This window comes from Diadema antillarum, unplaced genomic scaffold (genome assembly GCF_040938485.1).
Source record: "Diadema antillarum isolate AM-2024a unplaced genomic scaffold, OU_Dant_1.0 seq00001166_RagTag, whole genome shotgun sequence".
Taxonomy (NCBI): domain Eukaryota; kingdom Metazoa; phylum Echinodermata; class Echinoidea; order Diadematoida; family Diadematidae; genus Diadema; species Diadema antillarum.
Window position 1 is genome coordinate 101,925 of NW_027271973.1, and position 22,962 is coordinate 124,886.

Genomic DNA, 22,962 nt, shown 5'->3' on the forward strand with positions numbered 1-22,962 from the left:
GTCATGAAATATTTCAAGGATAATCAAAGGTTGGTTCCTATTTGGAAAGGATGCTATAAATCATAACAAACTCTGGTGCCCATGAATCTTTACAACGTTCAAAAATTTCCTCAATCAGTTTGCACTAATGCTGATGTTTGTGAACGTTCACTTTCACAGCGGTCACATCATATGACACAGGAGAAATATTTGGGGATATTAGATTCTCATTCAAATTGCTGTTAGATAGACAACCCCCATCCCCAAAAGAAAAAAAAATACATGAATGTCTGTGTGTACTTACCTGCAGCTGCCATCAATGTGTGAACATCTGGCTCCGTTTTGACACTGACATGTCTGCCCACAGTTGATGCCATAAGTACCCACAGGACACTGGAGCTCACAACGGTCCCCTTTGAAGCCCTCCGGACACAGACAAGTCCCGTTCGACGCGTCACACCGGGCCCCATTAAAGCACATGCAACGCTGCCGGCAGCCCTGGCCGAAACGACCCGATGGGCAGGGCACAGCACATACCTCTCCCTGTATTCAGGAAGGAAGTTTAAAAAATCAAAATGGTATATGCAAAATATCTTTTGAGAGCAAGCTTCAGGCAGTCATCTCTTCAGCAAGATTATTATGAATTCAGTCAAACTGGTTGACTTAGGCAATCAAAATAGTTTTGGGCTGCAAAAAAAAAACCAAACAAACAAAAACAGAAACAAATGTGACAGTCAAACTAACTCACCATTTTGTGTACTGAAATAAGAAAAGAAGAGTTATGGACGATGATGACCATATCTGTCAACTGCACACTAGATGACTTAATCATTCATCTTCTGGCTATCTCTGCTGACTTGGAAATCTAGCGGCTACTCTGTCATTAATCAAGACTGATATCCACTCACCTTCCATCCAGGCTTACAGGTGCACTCTCCGGTTGCCGGGTCACACACCCCGTTGTTCTGGCACTGACAGGCGCTAGCGCAATTAGCTCCGTGAGTTCCCTCTGGACACTGGTCGTGACACCTGATAAACAAGGAAGGAAAGATTCATGATGGGCCCACTCTCTTTGCAAAATATTGCAACATTAAAAGAACTGTATAGTTTGAGCTTTCCATTCCTGCTGGAATGAAAAATTGTGAATTTGTGGCACTGAAGAATTACTGCAACACCACAATGGGCATGCAAGATTGTTACTGCCTTCTGCTGCATGCAAAATAAAATTCAGAGCTGTTAGCTGCACATTTTGTGTCACTAAAGAGTGGAATCCAAACAAGTAGTGGATATCACATGAAAAATATAATCTTATTTCCATGGTGAGATTTTTCATTACAAATCATCACAACATTTATTCAATGGTGGGAAAATCGCATGCCTGTCTGTGATATTCACCATAATATTTTGGGCTGTTTTGGCACCATTGCCTTACAATTACCACTGAAGCATTACAATTTTGCTTGCGTTTCTAATGACTTCTCACCGCTAATGTGACTGGCCCTGAGAATAAGTATTTTCATCCTTTCAAGACTCAGTTCTCCAGCTACCATAACTATTACACATGATAATCTAGCCCTTGACTTCAATGGGGTTAAGAGGAACACCCAGAAGATAATAAGAACTTTCATACTGCACAGGACAATGTATAGAAGGAAGTGAGTCTTAAGCATTACTGATACAAATCTCATTTGATAGATGGATTGCAATAGAGAATACAGATTAACAACCTATGAATACCATGCACTATGATTTCAGAAAGTAGGCCCCTATTCCCCAGCTATGCAACACATTAAATGTTGAAATATTCAAATCTTACTCAAGTCCTGTTTATAGCATTATCACATGAACATACGTCTGCTGTATAGTAGATGCTCAGATTCATTACAGAGTTGTGTGTGCCACAAATTAAGTGTTGCAAATCTGAAGATATGCTGAACCCACCGAAGAGACAACGTTTCATTTAGAACTGCTCACAAAATTGTTGCCGCATACAAAGTGTGAATCAATCTACAATGTACCAAGGATCACGGGTACAATGTATCCGAAGTGGAGTAAATGGTGAAAAAGCAAAGCTCTTTACGAATCTGAGACCTCTGCGTAATTAGTAAAATGGAAGAGTGCATATGGTCGCAGCTGAAGATCAGTGATAGAAGTAGCTCAACAATGAAAGACTCAATTGTGTCCCCTACAGGAGGACCAGTAACCATCTTTCATCCAAATGCAAAGTTGTGGGGGAAATTAAAATCTACTCTGAGCTAAAAGCAGCCAAGAAAGTATCCTGCTATTTCAGCATACCCTATGAATATTTCCTTTAATATAACTCTCAGCAGCAACCACAAAATATCATGTGCATATTTTCTATCCCTTTAATCAAATTTTCATCAAGCAGCCGGCCAGATATAAATAATCACTCCAAACTGAGCAGAGTTCCACCCACAGGAATGATGACATGATCAAACAGCCATGGCAGGTGGTGTCAGGCAGATTAAACTTAGTGCACATCACTGTGACACTCTAGGAGATAGATTGGAATGCTTTCTTGTTATGTCATCCCCAAGCTCTCACCTCCACACACTCAAATAAAAAAACTCACCACTCTGACATATCTGAAATTCATGTCGCATTAATAATCATCCGCATGATCACAAAGTATTAATCAGACTTCCCAAAATGAGCTTGTAATAAATGATACATTTTTTTTCCAGTGAACAAATAGACTATGACTGTAGCTTGATTCAGGATTGCCATCAGTTAAAACTAAAAGCTAGCCTCTTCTTGACAGCCTAAAATGAATGCAAACAAGTTGTGGAAAATGCTGAAAAAGTAATGTGTTGCAACACACTCTGAGAAAGATCCAAACAAAAGACCTGAAAACTGAGATGCTGTCATAATGTTAAAGTCACACACGGCCGGGTCACAAAACGGATTTGATCTGGGTGAAAATTAGCCGGATTACACCTCCTCAGACGAGAAGAAGAGTGTGATTGAAAACTGCAGATCACTTACAGAGGCTATTGCCTTCCTCATCATTATGCCACACCATAACATATCAAAAATGAAACAAGAAAAATTTTTATCATTGAAGTAATTTTGTTTGACTGATACAGGAAAAGGCAATACGATCAGAAGCAAGATATGAGTAACTTTCAGAGGGTAACTGACCAGCTGGTTTTGACTTTCTATCACCTCACTGAAAGTTCGATAAAAGAAAACAAGATACTCTCTCTCCACTTGTCTTCCTCCCCAAGAACTTGAGGGAACTTAATTTCTCACCTTGGATGCACAGAGTGCGATGGTAAAATGAAAGTCTACTCACCCATTGCCTATCCCCCCCCCCCCCCCCTTACCATTTCAACAAAAAGAGCCACTTAACAATCACATGATGGTGGAAACCCCAGGGTAGGACCAATTTTGGACCGGGGCGGATGATATAATCTGTCAGGATGGCCGGTCTGCTGCACAATGACAGGAAACTTTCATGTCAGAGGAAAAAACAGTTTTTGGGATTCCCTACCAAAAGCTGGAACATGATCTCAGATTCCCACCCCCACCCCCTTTCACTATTCTTTATCTACCTCCCTATCTATCTATCTACCTCCATATCTATCTATCTATTTATCTATCTATCTATATCCAGCTATCGATATGTCCCTCTGCAATCACATAGTCATCTACCTTATCGATACATATCTACTAAATCTAACTATCCATATATTTATATACCTACAATGTATTGTATCTTGTTGCCTATCTATTTGTCTACTTTGTATTGATATATCTACTTGGTATGTCTCTGAAAATGTATAAATCAATCTATTGCTATATCTATTCATCTATCTATATGTCTATTTTGTTTACCAATGTGCATCTATACATGTATGTTATCTATCTACATATTCATCCCGTTTATTAATCCATATGTCTTGTTTTCAATTTTGATAAATTCATCCTCTCTTTCTGTGCACCTCCCCCACCCCCTCCTCTCCCCCCCCCCCCCCCCCCCACCCACACCTACCTGCATTGCATTGCAGGTTGCACTAGGGAAAAGGATAAATCAGATAAAAGGGAAGATTTGATAAATCACAGCTGACAGCTTTCACATCTCTCGAGACAATAGACCTGACTGTATAGAGGGGGAATAATCAACCACCACGCAGGGCACTTTCTTTTTTTACAGCTTGCTTGAAGTTCAAGCTGGTAAATCATTAGGCTCTCACGATTTATTACACACTGCTGGCTCGCTTTGGACATCTCTACACTGTGACTGCACCAAACATTTATAGCTGAAGAATATTTGGCACAGAGTTGCAGGAAAGGCTCAAAATCTCATCAGCATTCACAGTGTAGGCTTACCCTGAGGGGAATTTGCAACATGATTTCTAGACCGTTAAAAGGAACCAGCATCCCTTGTGTATGTGGGCTTTAAAGGATAAGTCCACCTTCATATACATAAGGATTGAGAGAATGCAGCAATATCAGTAGAACACATCAGTGAAAGTTTGAGGAAAATTGGACAATCCGTTCAAAAGTTACGAATATTTTACGTATCTGCGCAGTCACTGCTGGAAGAGAAGACTACTACAGTATATGATGTCACATGCGTACAACTATATAAGGAAAATAAAAAGAGAATTTCACAAAACTTTACTTTTTGAATAAAGTGCACATTTCTTCGACTTGCAACTGACGTATGTTAAGGGTAATATTATTCCCCCTGCCTTCTGAAAGAGAGGAGTCGAGTGTTCTTTTGTTATGCGAGAAAAATGGAAATATGTTGAATTTTCTTTATTCTTTCTTTATATCGTTGTACTCACGTGACATCACAAGTTATAGTAGTCTTTTCATCCAGCCGTGACGGAGCAGAAACTTCAAAAATGCATAACTTTTTAACGGATTGTCAGATTTTGCTCAAACTCTCACTGATGTATTCTACTAATATTGCTGCATTCACTCAACCTACATGTCTATGAAGGTGAACTTGTCCTTTAATGAGTCTTCAGACAGACAGATTAGATAGAAAAAAGCTTAAATAAGATCTTTAAAAGAAAAGAAAAAAGATAGGGAACAATTATGTTTAACATATTTTGGCCAATTGGAGATATCAAACACAAAACACATACAAAGTTTAGGCATTGAGAACATGTCACTGACTCACACTACACAAGTGTGTACAAAAAAATACCATTCTTTTATTTGATCAATCATAGCCCCCTGACCATTCACAAGAAGCAATCGCTGCCAACACATTTTAACTCTAAAACAATCTAATGTGAGGGATATGGATATTTTCTTTGTGAATTAATGTAAAAACAGAAGGTATTTAGTGAAGATTTGTGTCCAAGTGAGTGGTAACCTTGTGAGGTCTCTACATGATTTCCTAAGGAATCTTGATTGCACATCAATATTGATGCTTTTTTTGGAAATACATGTGAATCTTTAAAATGCATAACTTTCCTATTTTTTCTTTTTATTTGAAAGAGTTTCTTGTGTTCTGTTTGCGTAATTCTACTTGATTCATTAAAGTCAACAACGTACTAGTACTCTAAAGATACAATGACTTTGACTTTGTCAAAAGTCAAGAATGCTCGGTGTTACTTTTTTACCCTACTATGAAACTCAACCTAAAACCTACACTCCATTTTCTAGCATATTGCAATCGCAAAGAAAAAAATCCTTGAACTTCTATAAACTTGCTTAGTCACAACTAAAACATACTTTGGTCTCTACTTCTCGTTTCACAGGCTTTGATTTGATGAACCAGCAATACACCATGAATTGAAAAATGTAATAATGAAACAGTTTCTAACACTCCTATTTACCTTTGGGTGAACCACTTGGAAATCATTGGCAGATTTCTGAAATGTGGGTGGGTGGGACTACAATGTACTTCCCAAGGTATGCATTGTACTCTTCATGAGAAGTGAAGTGGATATTTGTGAATCAGTTGTGACTCTATTACGGATGTTGCTTCCATTTTGAGTAGATTTGCCTCACAAAGGCATGAAGATACTCAACATCATTTGCTGGTCTCACTGGGCATTGAATCTTTTGAGACCTTTTGATTATCTGATAAATATGCTATCACGTAGGCTGAAAGAAGGCAAAGTTTATACACACTTTTTCTATTCATTACTAACAAATAGATTACTCTTCAGCTGGAAATATAATAATGATGCCGTACAAAACAGTTACTTTTACATATTGTGAATGAAAGAAGCAAGGACAGAATGGTATCAAGGAGAAGACGAAATATTCCAAAGGCATTTTTATTTCTCCTTGGCAAACTACTTGACGCTTTGGCCTGCAATTTTAGACATAGATGTCATTTTGATACAAAATAATGAAATTATCCAAATAGTATCCAAATTGTGACTACTATAAAGTCAGGGCCACCATAACAAACTGTTCAAGTACAAATTCCATCTTCTTGCAGCATCTCTTTTTTTAACACTTAATTTTGCCAACATTATTGACATTTGACCAATAATTGCAAGAACTAACAGAATGATCAAAATATCTGAACACTCTATAGTAAAGCTGGTATCCCACAGAGAGCTATACACAAATTTGCACCATGAAAAAAGTGTAAAATATTCTACATTTCCAGAATTGGTTGAGCTCGCACTGTTCTCGAAAAGAGTTCATCCACTCCTGCTTGTATGATGTAATTGATAATGGAAGGTCATCTTGCCTTGACTGAAGTACCTAATTACTTTCCCATACTTCTTCCTCATCTGTCCTTTTCTTTGCCTTTTTTTCAAAGAAAAGTTTCAAAAACCGCCTATGTTCCGGGTTTTGTTAGTTGAAAGGAAATAAACACTTCTCTCTCAGGAATCATCTGGAAAATGCATGTACCAGAGTGTGACACTCAAAAGCGCATGAATCACACACAAGATACTACATTATATGTGGTTACTCACCAAATTCACAAGACAGAAAATGTGGTTTAACAGTACTCCCTTTACTACCACTGAACACAACAATATCTATGAAACCTCAGGCTCTTGTTAATTGATCTCACATTGTAGATACAGCATTGAAGTGGATTGCATGTTTCTGCTTCACTCATACAACTTATTGCTCAATGACTGAATATCGATCTGAAGTGATGTGTGGTATAGATTGAAAGTTCAATAAAAGTTCAATGTTTGAATTCAAACATATACATGTATACAATGTACTTTCTGAAGAATTGGAGAGCATCCATGTGGAAAGAGGGTAAGATAAAATAACATGTATCATATCAGTTTCAAGAAGTTATATGCCACAATCAAAAGCAGTCTATTCAAATTTACGAAGATAGAACAGTTGAATCATTAGTTCTGTAAACACTGGATTCTGATGATATATTGCAGATTTGTGAGCAATTAAATTGATGAAAAGGTAATTGTTCATATTCTTTATGAAAGTTGCTTTCCTTGCTGAAATCACAAAAATGTAAAACTATGATATATACTGTACTTGACCTGATGTAGTTATTTCACAACATTTAATCAATATTCTAATCTACACACATCACCTTTGAAGCAAAAATGAAAAGCATCCCCGGACAAACCTATACCTCTACATGTACATCAAAAGAATATCATATTGGTTTCAAAATAGTTAGATCTGTAATTTGGGTCATCCTTCTCATTATAGCATGAGGAAGAATTTCAAAGCTTTCAATATCTAAACTTTAAATAAATTCCACTTCTTTAAACTCCTGCTCCCTCATCAAATGTATCTTCACTTGTCTGTGATATTCTTTTGCTCTTTATAGCTTTCTAGGGCTGGACAAATTAGGCACTTTACAAAAATCACACCTAATCCTCTGAAATTTTATGACCCATTTCAGAGTAGTTCCTTGAAACGCGATGTTAATTGAGGCATTATAATTGCAGCTATATCAAAGTGTCTCTGTGTGTGTTGGGGATGGAAAGGATATAACTTAGCACTTCCCACTTTCGTGGGTATACCTTTGTGAAATTCGGTGTTTTGAAAAATTCTGCACATTACCAGATTTCAATGCTGCCAGTCCAAGTCCAATATTCAAGAGAGACTTGTAAATGATCACCGTTTGTTCATCTTTGGCAATGATTTATAATCTCTCACATTAATTTTTTTTTTAGGTTATATTATTCTGTACACAATACTACAAAGGCAAAGCTCCCCATGATTTTTCTTCCAGTCTTATCACATGCCCCATCCGTGACATGTTTACATTCATGAGTAGCGGTAAATGTTAACTTGATGAGTCACTGGATCAAAACAATGAACCTTTGAGCCATGAATCGAGGGTTATAATCAATGCCTGCTACTCGTTGTGACGTAGATACAGGTCAGTGTCATCTCCCTCATGCAGTCCTTGAATTATCACTTTAACTTGAGAGGTTGCATTATCAACACCTAGCACATGAGTTTGTGGTGTTGGGTTGTATATCATGTAGTAAATAATCTCCACAATTTGGAAGAATATTATTTTTGTTGGGGAAGAATGGAGACAGTGAATAAATATCTTGACCAGAAACTTACAGGTGTTTATCTTTCTATCATTCAATTATTTTGAAAGCAAAGATTTTTTTCTTTATTTCACTAAAGCGTAAGCATGTGCATTAAAAAAAAAATGCAGACTGGACTCAAGACTACAAATGTAGATGCAAAATAATAGATAATATTCACAACTGAGTGACACATGCTTTAAAAACCAAATAAACAACAAGTAAAGGGTGCTGGAGCAAACCTTGAACCTACACTTTATGATGGCATGGCCATCAGCCTTTCACTGGTATCAAGACTGCTTCACCTCCTTACTGAACTCCCTGTCTTGAGCCTTTGTGGATCAGTGGTGTAAACCACAGACTCTCAATCATAAAGTTCCTGGTTCAAATCCCCTGAGAGCAGCAGTGATGCACCTGAGCAATGTACTTTATGCTCACTGCCCAGTCCTCTTTATCCTCATGTACTGCTTAGTCCATAAGAGTGGACTTAAAGTCATTAGCCTCATGGTAGCTTGCTCACTTAAGCATTTACATTTGTACATGCTTCCTTTGTGAACACGTAAAGATAAGTCAAAACACACACACATACAGATTAGATATTAGAGTGTCAGCCACATAATTTTGGCAATAAACCTTCTGTTTTACTTTTGATATATCAAGCAATCATATTAAACTTTATCATTCCTACCAGCAACCTATTTGTATTCAATGCCAATTGTTCTGTAAGGACAAGTTCACCTTTATAGACATTTGGGTTGAGTGAATGCAGCAATATTGGTACACACCAGTGAGAGTTTGAGGAAAATCGGACATTCCGTTCAAAAGTTATGATTTTTCGAAGTTTCTGCTCAGTCATGACTGGATGAGAAGACTACTATACTACAATATAAAGAAAGAATAAAGAAAATTCAACATATTTCCATTTTTCTCGCATAACAAAACACTTGACTTCTCTCTTTCAGAAGGCAGGGAGAATAATATTACCCCTAAAATACGTCAGTAACAAGTAGAAGAAATTTGCACATTATTCAAAAAGTAAAGTTTTGTGAAATTCTCCTTTATTTTCCTTATCTCATTGTACGCATGTGACAACATACACTGCAGTAGTCTTCTTATCCAGCAGTGGCTGCACAGATACTTTAAAAATTCATAACTTTTGAACGGATTGTGCGATTTTCCCCACACTTTCACTGATGTGTTCTACCAATATTGTTGCCTTCACTCAATCCATGTGTATATGAAGGTGGACTTGTCCTTTAAGACAATGGTCCCAAGAGGGGTATATTCAATACACAGTACATTTTTCGGTCTCATCTTCCCTAGATCTACCAAGATTATTAATGATATTACGGGAAATTGATATACGTGACACATAATGTGTATACTAAAAAGTTTCTCAATAATAGCAGCCTCAGGCATAGTACATGAAAATATTTAATGTCAGGTTATGTCTGAACAAAAGCTTGTATGGTGATGTTTTTCTTCTTTTTTCTTTTCTGGCCGTCTTAAGATTCTATTTGGAAAGTGACTTGAACTTCACAGACAACAGATCAATTCCTCTCTATGATTTTTGCCCATCATGATAGTACAAAATGTCATTGGAAATCTCCAAAAAAGAAGAATTTTTATCAGAAATTAGGTGTCCAATAGTGGTTCAATCCTGGGATACAAACATACCATCATCATTATTCTAACCATTACTGAACGTTGCTATTTCCTGGTGTGCTATTTGCGGTGTTTGATGCATCAAACCGTTTGTTAATGGTTGCAAATTTGTGTGCTGAAACCCTGCACAGTTCTATCCCGCTACCTCCCCCCCCCCCCCTTCTCTCTTTCTCTAGGCCTGGACAAGACCTTTTGGATGGCAGGGTGAGAGTATTTTTGGGAATAACTGGGATATTTTAGGAGAGATGAAGTGGTGAGTCAAAGGAAGTCAAAATTCCTGGCATGGTCATCGCCCAGATCTGTCTGGAGGAATATATTGGACTGATCAATCTAATTTGTGTGTGTGTCTATGTGTGCGTATGTGTGAGTGTGTGTCTGTCAGTCTGTCTGTCTGTCTGCATGTCTGTATCTGTCTGTGAATGTCTGTCTGTGAGAGTGTCAGTGTGTCAAAGTGTCTGCATATGTGTCTGTAACAATGTGAGCGCGTGGAAGTGTGCATGCTTGTACCAATGTATTACCAACACACAGGGAAATGCACAGAACTTGATACCACTGAGTGGCTACCCATATTATAGACTTTTCATGTACTGTATACGCCGAATATTTAGCGAGGTTTTTATTTTCGCGAATTTCGCGAGTCGGGTGCTATTCGCGAAATTAAAAACACGCTAAAATATTGACTCTGATCCTGATGTGGATGTGACATACACGTGTACATTTCTCCATTCAGTGGCCGGTGCAGGACTCCACGATCGCGAATTTAACCACTCGCGCAATCGTCGGGAATTCCCGATTCGCGAAAATTTAGACTCGCGAAATATATGGCGTATACAGTATTGAACATGGAAATACCCACTTCCTAAAAAAAAAAGAAAAAGGAAAACTGATTGTAAAGTGCTAGCCATTAATGTATTCCTGTACACACTGATGTATTTAGTGAACATAATTATATCCTGCAGAATCAGTATTTCTCACGGCATTGTGAGTTATAATTGTTGAGAATTCAGCAAAGTTACATGGATAATGGAGATTGATTTAATATCTTGTCTGACCTTCTATCTAAATACTTTGACAGGAAATCAGGCAGTTAGAGTAATCACAGGATTTAGTTGCATGGACATCGTTTGTCTTGCCCAGAAACACACACACATGCATGCATGCATACACACAAACACACAAATCTGAGATTATGTAGACAATTTTCGTAGCACTTCCTTGCATCTCTGATACACTGAAAAACTATCACTTGTGCCATGAACAGGGCCTCCAACATTTCCACACCAAAATCAGGTAGAGTCAAAAGAAATATTGGGAAGAAATTTGTGTATTACATGCATCTTACCCTGCTGAAGACAGACTGAATTTCCTATAACACGCATTTCCCATTCACCCCAGCCCGAAAATTCTCGAGGCTAGTCTTCAACAGGTTAATAAGGTAAAAAAACTTCCTAAATCAGGGAGACTTTGATATTTTCTTGTCACGTCATGAAAGGTAGCCTCCTGCAGAACCACAGACACCTGGCAGGTCTGCATTAACCCGTTGAAGACTAGTCCCGGGTATACTCAGCAGGTGTCTATATGAAATGCGTGTTGTAGCAAAATCAGCCTACCCTCAATATTGGGTTAATTTGTATATTTCAGTGAACTTTACCAAGACTAGATTATCCAAAAGACCCAACAGATCGATCAACATCAGTTTACTCTTGTTGAATTCCCACAACATCCAGTCAAATTTACAGTTAACTGTTGGGTTGGATGTTAATATCAATACCCAATTTTGCACACATGACATACATACAGTGATATGATACACCCAATCCACAAGACATTGTTTTGTGTTGCTTATTGTTATATGTCTCTTTAAAACCTTTCCTTCAAGATTTTCAACTTGAGGAATATATCATCTGTAAGCCTGAAAGAGGTATTAATGGTAAATAACTTACAGGGGAGGTCTGAAGCCAGGGGGGCAGGAACACGCCCCTGTCCGAGGATCACAGGTTCCTCCGTTCTCACACTGGCATGTGAGAAGACATCCCGGTCCATAGGTGTTGGCAGGGCAAGGATCTGTACACGTCGGACCTGTCATATGCATCAAGAGAATTGGGGAGAAAAAGAAATGCATAGAGGCATTAAGTGCAAATTTGCAGTGTTTCACAGATTAAAATATACATGTTTGTAGAAGCAGCATCAGTAAACTCCACATAAAATGTTGCTATGGCGGCACTTCAGCTATTCAACCTGTAGTTAGTAGTTTTCTGCAATGTTCCCATTAAATCATACCAAACTAAAGTCTCTTGTACATGTATACTTTAAGTCTGATATCATGAAATACTCCAATAAGTTAAACACTTCCATTAAATGAAGCTGCTAAGCCTGAACAAGTTTATATTGCATGAAGAGACAGATTCACAAGATGTTTATGGTAATTTGTGGGAGAGAGGGATTTCTATTGTATTTGAATGATTTAATACCATTCAAGTGCCAATTAGAAAAGAGAGAGAAATAGAGGAGAAACCTCAGGATGACTTGAAAGAGTGTTAACCCTCTCTGTAGCTTGGACTTTTAAGACAGTGAGTACAATGCTATGAGGTTTTCTGTACCAATCAGCACTTACAGCACACAAAGAATTGACTCAGCCATACCACAAGGATCAAATCGATTTACACACCACGTTTTGATGGTCTACTTCTTCAGACCCACATCATACTTTACCAACATGATTCACAATCAAGCTTAAGTGTATAAGATGATCCTGTCCACACAAGACACTCATGGTAAAAATGACATGGGACTATTGGAAGGTTGACATACACAGGCCTATATATCGCAGGGAAAATTTAGTGGCCCATTAAATGCAGGTGGCCATTCTACACACAGATATCTACCATTACATGACAGATTTGACTCATTCTGCTGTTACACTTGCAGAGCTAGAGCATCACTATTGTACTTTGAAATTACAAGTCTGATGGCATCCTTCTATTAGAGTCAAAAGTCATGATTTTCCTCTATTCTATCTAAATATAGCAGTCTGGCTGTGAATTCATTTTTCGTCTTCACTTGATGACAACTTCACAATCAAACGAGGGTACAAAGGAAGCAGTTTTATTATGTCTCCAGCGACAACCATGTCTACCCTCCAGGTCATTATTGTCTGCATGTGGGATATCATGGCTCACACTCCTATTCTATTTGCTTCATGTCTGTGGCCCCACAGTGGGCATCCTTACATAAGGTGATCTAATTCAGTGATGAGTAATATACAGAGCCTACTGAGAGCACCATTCCCACACCACAGCATGCATTACGTGCACATTCATTCTCTACAGCCTTGTACATGGTCCATTAGTCAGGGATGTATTCTGTCTGATAACCTTTAATTGAACGGCCCATTAGCTTTCTCGTTGTCGTTAATACTATAAAGCACTAACTTCAAACACAATGACATCATTACTGAAGTGACGTAATTGTTCAAGGAAATTTGATGAAATGCACTAACATAGTGTACATTTGTTAATCAAGTACAGGATATAGGGACCTTGCTAGTTCATTTCATATATTTTCTGCAAACTGAAACGATGTAATCATTCATGGAAATTTGATGAATTATACTAACATGGTGTATGTTAATTAAGTAGGACATAGGGACCTTGCTAGTTCATTTCACATATTTTCTGTCAATACCAATGTATGTATTCAGCAAAGATGAACCTCAAAACCATGGAAAATACCATTGCACTTTGAACAATACTATAAAACCAATAATAAGTGAATATGTAACATTTCTAGATAGACAGATAGTAAAAGGGCTAGACAGAAAGACATATCTAGAGAGACAGATAGATAGATAACAAAACAGATGGATATATCCACAAATATAATTTGGAAGAAAAAATTAGGGTGATATCTCTGTTGGCGGCTATAAAATAACTCTATCACCCAGGTATTCATTATCTTCAAGGCATTATGTGAAAAACATGACTTTAAGGGAAAAAAACAGATTTAGGAAATTGTAAGAGGAAAGGTGTTTCCTTTGACACTCGACAAAGCCTGCATCGTATCTTAACTTCCACGTACAGAAAAAAAAAAAGTTTGCAGTGAAGTGCCGCCGTAAAGAGGAAGGACGGAAGATGCTGCTTCCCAGCCACTCGTCACTTTCACTATGATCCCACTGCTTTGAATGTCAACAAATCAATGTTTGACTTACTTAATAGCACATACAAAACTTTACACAAAAAAAGACTGAACCTATTTAAAAGTAAAGATTCTGAAAGGAAGCTTCTCTGCCAAAGTATTTCTTCAGCATATGGCTTACATCATAAGAATCAAGTACCGGTAGTTAAAGAGGATGGTTCCGTACTGGGTGGAATGGGGGGGGGGGGGGGGGGAGGGACTTACGGGAGAGAAGAAACTAGCAGGATAGAGACTGTAAATCAAAATGCAAAATTCACTATTCTTACACATGTTAATATGTGCATTTTTCCCTTGTTTGTTTTCAAGCATTACATACAGCATGTACATAAATTTTGAAGGAGGGGTTTTTAGGCCTCTGGTGCATACCCATTCCTAGCAGAGAACAACAAACCAATCACAATATTTTAACATCCTGAGTGTGACAAACTAAAATGGGTCACGAAAACTTGATAGTCTGACGAACTTTTTTGCGACTACAATGATGAAGTCACGGGTAAAACCAAGTGATAAATTTGTTTGTTAACATGCAAGAAAGCTATCACTTTCAATGATTAATTGCCATCCCTGTCTAAAATAGGGGAAATACCTAGTACATACAGACATTTGCCTTGAAACAATCATGACAATACACAAAAGATAAGATTAACAATGACATGATACACATATATTACCAATGTCATCAATCATTTCAGAGAATGTGCCAATAGATTTTTGGTTCACGCATCAGTCTACGTTTCACTTTTCACATCCCTTTTTCCTCTGAGGAAAGCAAAAACAAATATAGTGTAAGCTTTCCCACAAGTTGTTCTTTCTTTCATATCTGAGGTAATCAAGTACAAACATTGAACATAACTTAACCATTAAGTTTCCAGCAATTGATATCCTGCATGGAAGAGTTACACTTTCATTCATATTTGATTTCCCAGTTACATTTAACAGATTTAGATCACAGATCTTAAAAGCACCTTTCATTTTGCAACTGTTCATGCAGTTCTGCTAGAATTTTGTTTGATTTGAAAACTTGGAAAGTACCTACTACTACTGAGCACTGCTGGTACCAAGAACTAAACTCAGTACGGTCAGAAGTTAATTGTTGAATTAGTCAGACTGAGAGGCAAACTGCGAGCAAGAAAGCTAATAAAGTACTATCAACATTGGGTCACACAATGTCAGTGTTCAGTATCTGCCTGCCTCCTTGTTGTTCCTGCTAGGTTGTGGTAAATGTTTGACCTCAATGCTGTGCATACATACCTGAGAATCCAGCGGTGCAGGCACAGCTCCCTGTAACCGGGTCACATGATGCGCCGTGAGAACATGTACAGTTCTGGAGACAGTTGCTACCCCATTTCTGGGAAGGACAATCTGAAGGAAGAGAAACAAACAAACAAACAAACAAACAACAACAACAATGAGAGTAGATATCTTAACATTCTAAAATGTTCAAAAACCCAATATGACTAAATGATGAATTGCAGTAACATTGGTCCACAATTGTACTAATGGTTTACAGTACCGATAAGATCAGACGAAATCAGATAAATCACAGAAAATCAAATGAAAACAGATAAACTGGCATCCTTTATCGCAGTGTTATCTGTGGTGTGCGCTATTATCAAGGATAATAAAGATAGACAGAGAATGCACCTCAACCCAGGGTTCATCCATGCTCATTCAACTCCAGGACCTACATTTGGTCCACTATAGGTTTGATCTTAGAACAGGCAACATCACGAAGTTGTTACTATAAAACTTGGCCCTGACTCAAATTCAAGGAAACTACTCCCTTGACACAGTTATTAGAGCATGGAGCACAAAATACCTGAACTGTATCCACATTCATACATTGTGATATGATAGTAATAATAACATTCTGTTAAGCATGAAATGCCCTAGAAAACAAGATGAATCAATCAAATCTGTATGCAGTCAATTGTTAAAAATACCGAGAGATCAATCTTGAAAATTTACAACTGCCCATGTGACATATAAGAGAATTTCCACCTTTGTCTGGACCACAAGATAAGAAAAGTGATATGATTGTCACAGCAACATCCTTAACCGATTCATCTCATAAAAACCTCTTACATGCTGGAGTCTACAAACATTAAACCTGCATTCATGTAAACAGTAGACAAATTCAGACCTGGTGCTGGAGTACCCATTACTATACTATATTGTACATGGCACCTATTTCAAGCATTATTTAGAGTACTAAAAGTTTATAGGAAGGTTAAAATCATTCAACAGGCTCTTTAATACAAACTTGAAATATGGGACAAAATCATTAAAGACTACCTTCCATTTTTGATATATGCACAACTTACATGAAACTGCTAGTAGAAAATCATCTGGCCCTGTCACAAATATTTAGGTGAGTGTGTGGAATGCCACTTTGAAAGTTTTAAAAACACTTGGCATGATGCCTTTTTGCATCAAACTTTTAACTGCATATTTGATATAATAGTTTCAAAATATGTATTAATGTATCATTGTTAGATTCAAATCCTACATCCTAATAGCATTGCTTTTTAGTAGGTTCCTCATATTTACACATCATTTTATTACATGTCCTTATACATTTGTGAAATTATGTCTAAAATTGAATGTTGTGTTATACATATTTTACTCCGAAATCAAATGGAATATGAAACCTGAATATGGAATGTGGAATATGGAACTTGAATTAAAAAAAATAAATGAAAAAAAAAATCATCTTAAAATCATTCAACTTTACAGGAAAGTTCAAATCATTTAACAGGTTCTTACAAACTTTAAACTTGAGACAGAACCACTGAAAAATAATATAATAATAATATAATACACAATTTAGATGAAACTGCACATAAAAATATTCATAACCATACAAAGAGACTCCTACTGAAAGTATTGGAAATTTTTCTCGAAAAGTGAAGTCATTTCACTTTCCAGGAAAGTTAAAGTTATGTAACACGCTCTTAAAACTTAAATAGGCTCTACCAGTATTTACAGGTGTAATGAGAGCTGATCTGTCTTAGTTCACTAAATGATATTTACGAATCAAGTTCACTATCCTAGCTTTTCATCATTTGTACCCTCACTTTCTTGTCACACACAACTTTTATGGGATGACGCACAATGAAACTTTCTACGTAATAGGCCTATACCCTTATAAGTTATACATCTGTATGCATTATCCATTGTAAATTATATTGATTCATCCTCTATATTGCTGTTGGTACTCCTGTATCTTTTAGAGCTAGCTCACTGTCTCTTTATTAATTCCTGACATACTTCCTTCAACAAGGAAATCATGGATACCAGGATAGGTGGTGGTGTTGAGTGCAATATTTCAAAACCTGTGACCTTTCATATTTCATATCCCAACAAACAACTGTTATACCATAGTCTAAGTGCCTGCTTCAAGCGTCATCACATCTCATTGGCTACAGTTCTCTTCCACTTTGTGTTACGAGTCCTAATATTCTGATCATTAATTCTACAGCGTATATTCAACAAGTTTCAAAGCCTAAAGAAGTAAATGATTGAAACTGAGCATTGACAACAATTGTTATCATGCTCAATGTGTCATGAATATTGCACCCTGAACATTAATCAAACACTGACATGGTTTATACAAATAGTCACCGTATCCTACCCTTCACTGAGTATGGCCCACCACTTGAAGCAGAATAACAAACAGATGTTAAGGTAGTCATTACTTGAGTGAAATGTCAGTGCTAAATTTACCTTCACTGATTCATCTGTCTACTCCCCCCCCCCCCCCCCCCCCCCAAATTGCCACATTACATTCTAGTCCGGTTTGAATTCGACGATGTGATCTGTACCCAGGTCAGTTATGCGGTCACTCCACTGGCCAGTCTTGTTTTCCTGTACCTCATTTGAGTCTAATTCCATGGCTGAGCCATGACAGTACAGTACCAGCACACAAACACATTAAAAACAACAACAACAACAACAGATTGGACACCACTATAACAAAATCACATTGTATGCAATAATGTGCAAAACTTAAATTTTCCCAGAAGAAATTAGATCTTGTATTAGTTACAACAAATAAACTACTGCGATGGTCTGCAGTTCAGTATTTTTGCTGTTCAGTATTGTTGCTATCAAAGAGGATTTTTTTTGAAACCTCAAGTAGATGAAAATCTAATTGTATGATCGTTGTCTTGACCACATAGAGACAGCTGTCTGCAGCATTGATACAAATCTCTGAAAATCCCCAATTGTCAAAGAATGATTACCAGTTCATGACTGTTGTTAAATATCTTTCTTTTTTTTCAGACAGACATTGATAAAAAAACACACACACAAAATGGTTTTGTTAACCACATCAGTACCAAAAAGTTAACAAGCCACTGACAGTGTATGGAAACATGTCATCAGGGTAAAAGCTACAGTGAAAGTGTCAACAAGTTAGTAATGGGACTTCTGACAAGTAGTCCCAGACACTATGCATATCTGTCTCTAACCAGATTTTAGTTCACAAACAGTGACAGTTTATTAGAAATTCAGCAAAAGATAAACTACTCTCATACAACAATTCAATCCCTCCCCCCTTTAAGCTCATGCAACAACTGTATGACCAACCATACAATATGAGAAGTATACTATACTGTTCAACTGACTGCCATAAATGTGGTTCACATATTGACAAATTTATCTCATGACACATTACTTAATTTGGCCTCATTTTGCCTCATTTTGGCTCATTGCTAGAATGACCCAAAGTAGTAAATCCATCAACAGAGGCACTGTATGAATATGACACATGATGCAGACTTGTATACAGTCACTGGTTATTTGATATGGATTGTAGTAACACTGGTAGGGAGCAAGGGCATGCTATAGCAGTCAGCTACTTTCCCTGAGGCTTGTTTAGAGTTTATAGAAACCCTCCACACAGGAAAAGCAAATTGTCCATATTTGCAACATCAGCCTTGATCACACAACTCATTAAAAAATGAGATTAAAATAGTTTCACAACTAAACTTATAATCAATTTACTTGAACATTGTTTCAGCCTTTCAAAATGTGGTGCTCAAATACCATCACACTTATTCAAGAAATGCATACAATTAAATTTTAATTACAGTAACAAATGCAAAAACTAATAGACACAATTCTACAGTGACTTGATCAAAGCAGCTATGTATAAACTTTATAAACTAACATACTACTCAAGGACATTCAAGACTCTCATGAATTTCTTTCAAAAACATGTCTGCTTTTACAAGTCACCTGCTATTGCAAAAACTCTGTAAAAGCTATATATGCATGCTTGACCCAAAATATGGATAGAAATGAAATGATAATAAGACAAATGTATTCATGTTCAAAACAATGTACAACTCAAATTCAATATTACAGTTTTAAAGGTATTGAGAATTAAGTTCCATTCAAAGAATTTTTATTCCACATATTTGTGAGGAAAACAAATCTGAAATTGAGTGACCTTAGATTTAGATACATTTGTTCAATACTAATATTTCACATTTCAAAAGTTTCTGTAAAACAATTTCCATGACCTCTTAATGACTTTTGCTTCTTTTACAATTTGATGTTCCAAGATCTCTATCTAAATCTCTCTATCTCTCTATCTCTTTCTCACTCTCTAACAGTGACATACATGTTCTGCCAAGTAAGAAGGAAGGTGGAGATATTTGTGTATTATGGTAACACAACATTTGCTCCTGTGACAATTGCTCCGGTCTTATTTTCTCCAAGGAGTTCGGGTCCGTTTGTAATAACGGTTTTAGGTTTAGTTTAATATGAAGACTAGGATTAAGGTTGAAGTTACAATGGTATGTTTGTGGGTAGAATTTATGTTTGGCTTAGCATGCAGATATTTCAAAGGGGCAACAGCTGCAGAAGCAATGTCATGGAACTATGTATTGCAGGGTTCATAATGTGCCCCAAAACTATGCTACAATACATTGGAGATAATTCAACAACGAACCAACGAGTATGGAGCTACTGCTTTAATGCCATGGGATTTTTTTTTAATCAGTTCCAACTCATCTTCTGTCTTCCCTGTCTCTCTGAAACCTCTTCCTTTCACTTTCTTTGTCTTTCCCATACCACAACAAAATGCTCCCGAAATGAATCATCCTGAAACAAGGATCATTGGTGGACAGATACGACAAACTGAATATCAAAAAGATCCAACGTGCAAAGTATTTTTTTTTCCTCTAATACAGCTATTATCATTTCTGTCATTCATTCTTGCCCCTTCATTCTTGCCTTTTCATTTTCATTCTACTCTTTTCTGAATGCTTTCCTTGATATAAACACTACACTGATATCAAAGCATCTTAGACACATTGCGAATCAAGCAGATTAAATTATAAACAAACATGAATTTGTTTACATCACTCATGCATCTATTGTCCATTCTAAAACTGTGTTACAAGTTTACCTTTGACCCTCACTCTGGTGGGGGGTGGGGGGGGGGGGGGCATGCAACGGCGAAGTTTCACCCGCACTCCTTTCCGTAATCCCAGAACAAACTCAATTTACTTGTGAAAGTTTGCCAGGCTGGGAAACCATGACTCATATTTTCAACATTCGACCTCCAACACAGAACTCCACAACCTTCATGTCGTGATCATGACCTCTGACCTTTCAATCCCATTGTCAAACTCCATCTCTATTATGTGCTTTCCCACTTATAGGAATCTAGACGCTGGAGTGCTCTGAAAAGCATGTTTCTCTACAGTCACACAATAATGTACTTACTGCTCTCGCATGTTTCCCCTCTGTAGCCTGCCTCACAAGTGCAGACGTCTGGTGCTGTACAGGTCCCATGTACACAGGGATTTGTGCAGATGGCTGCCAAGAAAACAGGCACAAACACAACATTTACCTACATTGCCTCAACTTGACTTTGCTTGGAATGGTTGTTGGGGACGGTGTCAAACACAATTTATCACAAGTCGGGACACCATTTCCTGCACAGCACCTCTATACAAGACCGCATGCATGCATGTACTATTGACGATTTACACAGCAACATATCAGTGTTTATACTGATGAAATTGAAAAGAAATATCAATGAATGTATTGAAAGTATTCACAGGATGAAGGTAAGGAACAAAAGCAATCACTTCAAGATAAAGATTGCAAGGAATTGCATGTCTAGTACTACATACTGCATATAATATACCCTTGCAGTCTAATCTAGTGTCATTTTTATCATGAAAAGTGAGTTACAGCTTAACTTTACAAAGCAGCAAACTGGCGCTATAATTAACACACTGGTTTGTGTGTGACCCCTGACAGAATGAATCACAAAGTCTGATCTATGCTTCTAGTGACAAATTGCACACAGAGATTGCGGAGGGCCTCAACTTATCAGGCAAGGCATCTATTCCTGCATCATCCTTTCCTATTCAAAACGTTCAGTGACAAAAAGACAGAATTGTGATACAATACTGCTTTTACTTTAGACGGTTACAGTACCTCCTGCTTGTGTATCCACATGCAAAATGACAACTAAACTCCATGTACATTCTTTGGCTAATTGTAATCATATAAACATAGTTTATAGACAAATATGTGGGTATACTGTTCTTGATGTAGTTTCACTTTCAATGGACAATGAAATGAATGTAATGTCCTTGATTAAAAAAAAAACAAAAAAAACTCATTATTATTGAAACATCATCAACGGAAGCTTGAATACAAGCTATGGTATTTGTGACTACTTGTGTTACAACCGCAATGGTGTTTTAATACACTATGACAGTCTTCAAATGTTTTCATAGTTGATGTTATCAATAATGTGGTCTTGCTTCAGACTTCATCTGAAGAATGAAACTTTCCACAAGATCCACTAAAGCATGGGCCACGTATTACTTACGTATACACATCCTCTCTCTCTGGTGGTAGCCATCACAGCACAACTTCAATTTTCGGTACCGCGTTCTCATTTCTTGCCGATAGCTGGTACGATACCGGGTTCTGACAATGACAAGTGTGAATAGGAAAACAATGAAAGTTGCCCCATGAGAAAATTACCAAAAGGTTCATGTGCAGATACGTACAATTTGTACTTCACTGGCAAGTAGCCAGCCTAAACACTGATACTTCATGCATTTGTCAGCAACCTGAAACAAGATATGATGTTAGCCCCCCCCCCCCCCCCCCCATCATTCAGACTAGAGGCTAAAAATAAGGTTTTTGATGTAGACTTTAAAGGGACGGTACAGTATTGGTGGAGATGAGAATTGGGCTTTTAACTTTTTGCGAGATACAAAGAAAACACTTATGAAATAGTACAGAGCATACCAATTTAAGAGGAATTCAAAGTTTATTTGAAGAAAATCGGGTTTTGAATGACTGAAACATCCAAAAACAAAGTAAAACAAAGCGATCGTAATAAATTGTGGGTCCCACACTTATTAGAATCGCTCTGCTTTGGATATCTGAGCCATTTCAAAACCAATTTTCATCAAATAAATGTTGAATTCCTCATGAAATTACATGCTCTTTCATATTTCATAAGAAGTTTCTCATTATCTCACCAAAAAATGTTAGAAACCTAAAATTAGGTCTCAACCAAAACTCTACCATCCCTTTAATATGTCATGGTGTTACACTGGTAACAAAGATCCTCATTACCAAAACTGATTATATACTGGCC

At 37.3% G+C, this 22,962-nt stretch overlaps 1 protein-coding gene across 1 annotated transcript in view; it reads right to left on the reverse strand.

The window, feature by feature from the left end:
• Positions 1–22,962, reverse strand: part of LOC139744401 (uncharacterized) — a 70,431-nt gene that overhangs the window by 34,412 nt on the left and 13,057 nt on the right. Inside the window, exons 4-9 of the mRNA XM_071654842.1 lie at positions 22,180–22,280; positions 21,057–21,149; positions 15,570–15,680; positions 12,068–12,203; positions 888–1,008; positions 284–522 (exon numbers count right to left, since the gene is read on the reverse strand). Coding sequence (XP_071510943.1) covers positions 284–522; positions 888–1,008; positions 12,068–12,203; positions 15,570–15,680; positions 21,057–21,149; positions 22,180–22,280 — 801 coding nt within the window. The remainder of the gene's footprint in view (positions 1–283; positions 523–887; positions 1,009–12,067; positions 12,204–15,569; positions 15,681–21,056; positions 21,150–22,179; positions 22,281–22,962) is intronic.